The following is an 8,325-nucleotide window of genomic DNA, read 5'->3' as shown; positions in this document are numbered from 1 at the left end:
TGCAGTTCCTTTAGCAAGCACCGGACGACACAAGCTCCATGCATAAAAAAACATAACCGCTTCTACAGTAATTGCTTTACACAAGGAAATCTCATCAGGCAACATTGGTTGGTGTAGCATGTCTTGCGAAATAAATAAATATATGGTTATATAATAATATAACATATATCTTCGCATGTCACCTATTTTCGATATGCTTAAAATTCCAAAATAGCTTCCAATTGGAAGAGATCAGCTTGACTTGAAGAATGGCTCTGATCTGTACGGGTTGGTACTTATGCGGAAGGGAATCATCCTGAGACGAACATCAGAAAGTCCAGAAATACAGCACAGCGGTGTGTTCTGTGTTCCTTGTCTTTTTGGGGGTCGTTTAAGTGGGAATGAATTCACTTTCTTGATCTGTAGTTTCTGGTGTATGGTACTTCTGTCTGGTTCTTCTGTATCGTTATTACGTACCGTTATTCCATACCGTTATTATGTATCGTTTCTGGTGTATTGTTCATCGTTATTGTGAAGCGCCGGCCGGATATGGCAGCACTGTAGTGTCTAAGATATGTCATACGGGGTACATGGGTTTATCTTCTAAAAACTGTAGGTAGGAATACATGCCCTCAAACAAGCTGTCGCATGCCATCTTTGGTGTGACTTTCTTCGTACTTCACAGCTAGGTGTCACGTTTTGTTCCGTTTATACCCCTGAAATCATGAACGATGTTCAGACTAATTTTAGGGACACACCAGCAGGGCTCAACACGGGACGTCGCAGAAGGCCACACGCACACACCGCTGACTACTAACAAAGTTTTTTTTTCTTTTTTGCTCAAAAGCAGTATATACAGAATGTTTTTTAATATATGCTACGTTGCAGCGAATAAATAATTTCTCGAGGCCGTCTTTGAGAAAATATTTTCTCCACTCCCCGTCTGAGTGCCTTTTTGCATGTTTTCATAGCATGAACCCGTGGGGTAAACTACTCCCTTAATACAGGACTAACCACTCGGACTGTGCGCCTCAGAAGCTCCTAACTATAGGCGAAAAACTACAGCTATTAACAATTGAAGCTTCGCAACGTGATCCGGTGTAAAATAATTTATTGAAGTAATTTTATGGGTATTTACACATGTACAAAGTCACTCAAAGATCCAGTAACCGTGCGCACTCATCTCCTTGTCTTCTCTTGGGAAAGTTCGAGGCATTCGCACACATTACAGTGGACAAGGACTCAACATTCGAAAACATGGAACACTCGTAAAAGGTAACACCTATATGGGACGCTGTCGTGTCTTCGGGTAGGATTCTCGCTTTGGGCCGATTAAATTCACCCTTAAACCCGCATCCACACCGACATTTTTTATACCACCGACTTAAAATGCCTAGTATTCCCTTGACCTAAACCGCTCCTGGTAATAAAGATTGCCGCGTGGATGTTCACAGACTGGTGCTTTTGGGAAAAACAGCTTGAGGATTAGCCTAGGATGCCCGAGTATGCGTAGTCGTTTCGCGTAGACATTTTTACACCTCGGTACAGTCAAAATGGTCATTGCAATATAGCTTTCAGAAACCAGTCCGCACCTAAATTCGACAAGATTTTAAGCAATTTATTTGTATAGTAGGCAGTGCTCACTGGCGCGTAACGAGGCAGTTAACTGAATACCAGAAAAAAAAAAACAAATTGTTTAAATGTAAATATATACTATCTGTTCCCGTTTTCCCTTACCCAGGTTCCACTAAACACCGAGAAGAGGTGTCGCTCTGTTCCAAATAAAATTCTGTCTGGTCCATCAGTTTTATCGACTACAGCGCCATTCCTTCTGGCTAACTTCTTCCCCTTGAACATACACCAAGCAGAGAAAGTCCTGTTGCAGCCTGATTTGCGAGGAACGCCGTGCTCATTTTAGCGTTAACAATAAGTGCTCTTTTAAAACCATACGCCCCTTGCAAGGTCAGTAGGTGCCGTGTTGTTTGATTGTCCGTATTCAGTAAGTGGCCGGACGAAATGGCAGCGTGTCTCGGAGAAGGAGCCCCATCGGGGGCGTCTAACGTCTGCTGTCCGGTCTCTTCCGTGCTCCCGTGTCTCGTAGAAAGTCTATGTGAAGCTTTCTCCTGTTGGCCCTAGCTCGTCGCCGATTTTTACGTGTCTTGGTCACCTGTGGTAACAAGAATAAATGGATTCAAGAGAAGAAATTCGGAAAGGAAACGTATTTTAGCTGTGCTAATGCGTATTTGGCATGTATAAGTGAAGGAAATGAACTATACCTTTCCTAGTAATTTGTTTAAATGGAAGCTATGGATGTCCTACTTTCGCATTTAGACTTTGATATCACCGGATCATATGAACAGAAGACATGCACATGTGTCAGGTGATATAATGAGGGGTGCTCTAATGTGTGGTTCATGCCGTAATTTGTAGAACACAGGAGCTTTGGAATCTTAAAAGGTGTCGTTCACAGCATGTAAAACAAGGGGGCAGGACAGCTGCCTTTCGCAAGCACAACCTAGGTCTGCTGCTACTTTATTCATAGAAGCCAAGTACTAGATGCGGGTCATCAAATCAACGCATGAAAATTTGAAAAAAGAATTTTTCAGTACATCGCCAAGAATAAGTCTGCCGCCATAAAAGCAGCAACAGGATGATACGTGATCAAATATGACCAAAGTTAAAATTAATTTCGGTGAAAATAAATAAGTATGAACTGAAACATGTGGAATTACTACTTACAGAAACAGTGCAAATATAATATGTCCACAAAATCTTCTTCCGCAAGTCTCAAAGCAACGGCAGGACGTACATCTGCAAAAGTGTGAACCGCAGAAGGTCATTTTGAAATCCGACTGCACAGCGTGGAAAGCTTACCACGCGTCATAACCTGTGCATGTCGTCGTCGTCGAACACTTTAGATTTGCTAGACACGTAAAATAGCTGGGATCCATCCCGACTTCTGCAAAAACAAGAGGGAAAAAATTAGCGAGGAGTAAACGGAAAGGCTTCTTCTAATCTGTTCCTGCCCTATGCTTGCTATACAGAAGCGTAAGTCAATTTTAGAGTTAGCAATTCTTCTCTTTTTGGCGTTTTTGTTTTGTTTTGACGCGGTGTCGCTGAAATGCAAATGCGACTTACAGGCCTGTTGCAGTTTGGGACTTCCTAGACTGGATGGCTATGTGCTCTGAAAAAGAAAGGACAAAACAAGACCTAAGTTGGGGTAAAGCCCTTTTAGTATAACCTTAACACGTTAAGTAGAATTCTGATTGCTTCTATAAGCTTGAATGGTGCTTGAACTATTATTCGTGACTGGTAATGCGAATATAAACATTCATTTCTATACTAAGCAGGAGTTTAGACCCATTGCTTACTCCCAACATTTAAACTGTGCGCTTTTGAGCAGACAGAGACGTCATGCGATTACTTGTTTGCGAATAGATCTGGTGCTACCGTTTTTTACTTAGTTATGAAATAGACGCCCAAGCACTACTCGTTCGGTTCATTTGCGCTCTTCCTTGTTCTCCCTAACCTATGTGCAGACTGTGTTCTTTCTACGCCTACCGCCCTTTCTTCCCGCCGACGTGGCACCTCTTCCTGCCATCGCGCTGTTGCTGATCGCGGGGGCCGCGCACCAGACACGTATGTGCAGGCGCAGCGTGTGCTAACGTCACGCACCCCTTTCCTTCTTTCTAGCACTATCACTCCTTTCCCCCGTTCTATGCTCCCGGTGTTGTTTCTACCGCGCTCGTTCGCTTTTGCGGGGGCTTGAGAGTACGCGCACAGATTTATCGGGGTTGGCTCTTCTTGTGCTCCTGCCCTAAAGGGTGTGTGTGCTGTCAATCTATTTATCGCCCACGTGCGACTTCACAGTGGACCATCACAGCTGATTTAAACAAATCGTGCGAAGCGGAGGGTGAGTGAGAAAAAAAGGCAAATTAAATGGTTTAAAAAATTTTTTCATGCTTTTTTATATCTTTTTTAGTCTTTTTTCGTCTCCCTTTGACTAGTTCGAAACGCGGAAATATTTAATTATTTGTGAAAAAAAAAAAACAGTTCGCCATGAACGCAGAATTGAGGAAACCTACAATTTTTTCATGTACCGGCGTTATGCGTCAATTATTGATTGGAGCTAGCCCACAAATAAACGAAGACACCGAGAAAGAAAGAAACACAGAGACTGCCTCTGGTCGTCCCTGTGTTTTTCTCTTCCGTGTGTTTCTTCACTGTACCTTCGCTTTCTGTGCGGTGGTTTTTCTACCCTGGGATGTCAAGCCAACTAGCACAGCAAGCTACACTCAGCGTCGAATGTTCCCAAGGCTGTCTTGTGCTAATCTAAGCTGACATGTATGAAGCATGGCGCAATTGACAGTAGCGAGGAAACTTCTTACCTATATATATAGTACGTCGTTAGGCTCACGCTTATGGAATGCATATATATGCAGCTAACGACTTTTTTAGTAAAAAAAAAAACACTGCTAGACGAAACAAAAGTTTCATTCGTGCCTTCCAGGACCCCCGGTTACTATATAAAGAACGGTACGCACTAACGTAAAAAAAGACGACCTTTGGCTTCGAGTGTAAGAACCACGTGTGAGAGATGGTATGTCACCACCAAAGAAAAATCGGAGCTAATGTAGCTCTTTCATAGCTCTCGAACCGGACAGTTGGCGTCCGCTTTCTCCGGCTGTGGCCTATGTGCAGAAGATTGTACCGCAGGCGATAGGTCTGTGTCATCCTTCTCCCAGTTTGTGCCCTGTGTTTAGTGTTTTTTTTTCTTTTGGCCGTAATACACCAACTAGCCCAAAAGCACATTTTCTAGGACTGCGCTTGGCCTCTTGCACCAGAATCAATCAGACAGGCATGGATCGTTCACACGCACCGTAAAATTCATGGCGTATGCGTTTTCCGTACATTATGCCTAGAAACGTATCATGAACGAGAGTCTGCATCTTCTTCGGAAAAACTAGTGGCGGACTTATAGGACCACATATTAATTATGCAACAGGTGCTTTCTTTGCCTCGCTGGTTGAATGCGGGACGTTTACAAAATTTACAGTCTGGGTAATGATATTCGCGGTATGGTGATTGCCTCGAAACTATATCTTAAGTCGATTCTCTAAAGACGTTGCAGATCTAAACAAATTTTACTGTACATCCAAACTGTTCAGAAAATCTGGGAGACTCGCGCGCTGCAATAAAGTCTTTTTAGGAGAATTGGTAGAAGAGAGAACCTTTCACACGTCGCAATACCCTGCCCTACGTTGTCAAGAACAACCGCCGCATAAAATAAATTAAATTTAGGATGCTTGTGAGAATGGCAGTAACGAGAAGAAAATCAGAACAAGACGCAGGGATTGGGCGGTCGTCTGCCGGGACACCGTACCGGGCCTCTTGTGGGCGTAAGGCACGTCGTAGACCCTGTGTGGCACAGCGTACGCCGACGACCCCCGGGACGAGCCGCCGCAGTACGTGGGCTCCGGGGACGCCAGCACCTCACTCTTATACCGCTCGCCAGACACGCTGCCTGGAACGGAAAGAGCGGAGACGGCGTCTAACTGCCTCTGTCAAAGGACGCCCCAGGGATCTGGTACAAAGCGCGGACTCTTCTGACAACCCGGTGCAGTGGCTCAGTGGCTAAGTCGTAGGGCTGCTGAGCCCAAGGACGTGGGTTCGATTCCCAGCTGCGGCTGCCGCTTTTCTTATGGAGGCGAAAAGAGAAAACTCTCGTGTTCTCTAGACTATGGCGCACATTACCTATCCCAAGGTGGTCAAAATTGTGCTGGTGGCCTTCACTACGGCGCGCCTCGTAGCTTGGGCGCGTAAAACACCCACAATCAATTAAATAAATCACAAACTATTCTGGCCCTTGCCAGAAGAGTTTGTGCCAGTATGCATACATGAACCTTTTGCGTTGAATACTGACGTTACATTATACTACGTAGAATGGTCACTAATAAAAGTGTATTCTCAATCACTTTCGCCTGGCATCTTCCATCTCTTTAGAGTTTGGTAGAGCCGCATCCTCAACATGTTACCGCAACACGAAACAAACTCCCACATTAAATCTTGCCGACAGAGTTAACATCGTCGGTGTAACACTAAACAAATAAATGAATAATTGGTTGCGTGAATAATGTGACGTTCAGAAAGCTGCTATGCGTTAAAAATAAATTCAGCTTGTTTCTACGGCCTTGTTATAGCGCTGTTACATTTTGTGGGGCAGGTAGAGCTCGGCCACACATTTTGACTAAGCGATGGCCACTTCATTAAGAGAAAAAAAAGTTCGTACTCTTAAAGCTCACAGTAGGAGGCAACTGCGGAGGTCCTGTGCCGACGGTAGCCTAAACCCAGGACAAGCCCATTTCTTCATTTTAACAGCTCGTTACAAAACGTTTTTGTCTCTTTGGGCGTAATCCGAGCCATAATAAAGAAAACTGCTAAGCCGTATACGTGTCATCTGGAAGTAAACAACTTAAACATCTGCGCTAGGTATTCTCATAAAGCCTCAAGCCAGACACTAGTGCCACCCAGGTAACCTTAAGGCTTTGTCCGAACTTTCAACTCAGCTTCGTAATTTTGCTGTTCAAAGGGGACCCGTATCTGTAAGAGGGTTGCGGAGGAAATTTGAAAGGACTTATTACAGCTTGGCGGGCGTTCGAGTAAACATGACGCAGCAAACAATGAACATGACGCAGCAAACATGACGCAGCACTGACCCTGCGGCGTTCCATGTCCGGCTGCGTCATCCGTGTGCCGGTGAAGCACGCACCAGAGCACAGCTAGCACCACGACCAGCACCAACACAGAACTCCCGATGGGCAGCGTCACCGTCAGGTGCCGGTAGAAGGACGCCATCTTTGCATCCAGCAGATGAGGCTTTTGCAAAGGCACATCTGGTGACACCGGGAATGAGGAGGGTGGAGGACAGGAAAAATAACCGATCAATATCCCCATGCTCCGCGTCAAGTCGTTGCAACAGAAACCCTCCTGAAGCAACGATGTCGCCTAACGTCGAAATCATAATTTCCGCGTTGAAATGCAATCAAGGGCGAAAATTGCACAATGCCATTCGGGGTTCGTCTCTATTTCCTATTTAAGGTCTTTGTCATTATCAACTTGTATTTCCCTGTCAAGGTCATCCTGTTCATACAAATAAAATTGGGCCTGAGATAAATCAAGTAAGATTTATGATTTCTATTTAACATTTTTAATCATAAGTCATAGCATGCGCCTACTTTTTACGACAAGGTCAGAAAATTCGCTTTCACTTCGCTGTTTAGTACAGCTGCACTAGCTATTGTTCTTCGCTGTTACCGAAACGGTCAAAGCAAAGTAATCCCAATTCAAGCTCGAGAAGTAACTGTACCTCAATTGCGTTAGTGAATGTTGATGTAAATAAACGTACAGAACGTCTTTCGTTAGCGGGCGGAAAAATGGGCGATGATATCCGCGTTTGTGGTGGAATGGCAAATGTGTCAAACGCCGTAGTTTTATGGCGAACAATCTCGACATAAACATGTCTTGATGTAAAAAAGTGTCCTTCTTTGGGTTCCTTTTTGGGGAAGTTATCTCGTGAATGGCTCAAACGTTGCGCAGTAGGGCGACAGGGATGCGGGCGTCGGGTCTATTATACTTGCAGGAGCATATTTAAATGTTAATGCTAGTACGTGTCCTTACACGTGCGTGGTACTGCAGAGTGTATGCATGGTACGCGTCTTGCGAAGCTACTTCGTTTGTAACCCTTCCGTGGAATATGAGCGAACGCACCTCCGTCTAGCGTGAGCGTGGCGAAGTTGACCTGCGCAGTGGTGCTGCCGGCGTCGTTGTGGGCAACCATGAGCAGCACGTACCAGGAGCCCGGTGTCAGCTCGGACAGGACGAGCGGCTCGTCGTGCTTATAGGGCAAGTGGCTGGACACCAGCGTCCAGTCCGCCTCGGCACTGCGCCGGTAGTGAACGGTGAAGTGGCTGATCGGACAGCCGCCGTGCCACCAGGCGTCGGGGCGCAGCCAGGCGGCGCTCGAGTTGCTCTCCACGAGACGGTCGGGCTGCTGCAGCACGGGTCCTGCAGTTGCCCAAAATGAGTCGCACCACGAAAACGATAAAAGAAAACGTGAGGGAGCTGCCCCATGTGAAGGGAAACTTTCTGCCTTGCGGGTAGGGGTGACAGTTCTTTCGCTTTGGTATAGTAACGCCGTGCATACAGTGTTGATAGGGCGAACTTCTGAACAGCGCCCTCGACGGTGACATGACAGCTAGAACCTATAGTTTTTAGTCCTATAATTGAAACGTTATTTGCAAGCAGCAGACGTAGCAACAGTGTAAGCTTACCTGTCTTTCTTTTTTG

The 8,325-nt window shown here is 45.5% G+C and overlaps 1 protein-coding gene across 1 annotated transcript in view; it reads right to left on the bottom strand.

The window, feature by feature from the left end:
* Positions 1-1,080: 1,080 nt before the first annotated feature.
* Positions 1,081-8,325, bottom strand: part of LOC144173991 (cell adhesion molecule Dscam1-like) — a 184,800-nt gene continuing 177,555 nt past the window's right edge. Inside the window, exons 21-27 of the mRNA XM_077702387.1 lie at positions 7,747-8,043; positions 6,696-6,872; positions 5,363-5,503; positions 3,118-3,163; positions 2,854-2,938; positions 2,719-2,790; positions 1,081-2,146 (exon numbers count right to left, since the gene is read on the bottom strand). Coding sequence (XP_077558513.1) covers positions 2,860-2,938; positions 3,118-3,163; positions 5,363-5,503; positions 6,696-6,872; positions 7,747-8,043 — 740 coding nt within the window. The 3' untranslated portion in view covers positions 1,081-2,146; positions 2,719-2,790; positions 2,854-2,859. The remainder of the gene's footprint in view (positions 2,147-2,718; positions 2,791-2,853; positions 2,939-3,117; positions 3,164-5,362; positions 5,504-6,695; positions 6,873-7,746; positions 8,044-8,325) is intronic.

Source organism: Haemaphysalis longicornis, unplaced genomic scaffold, assembly GCF_048455015.1.
Source record: "Haemaphysalis longicornis isolate Haplotype H1 unplaced genomic scaffold, Haemaphysalis longicornis Haplotype H1 scaffold_3, whole genome shotgun sequence".
NCBI classification, from domain to species: Eukaryota; Metazoa; Arthropoda; class Arachnida; order Ixodida; family Ixodidae; genus Haemaphysalis; species Haemaphysalis longicornis.
This window is presented reverse-complemented; position numbering and strand designations above follow the sequence as displayed.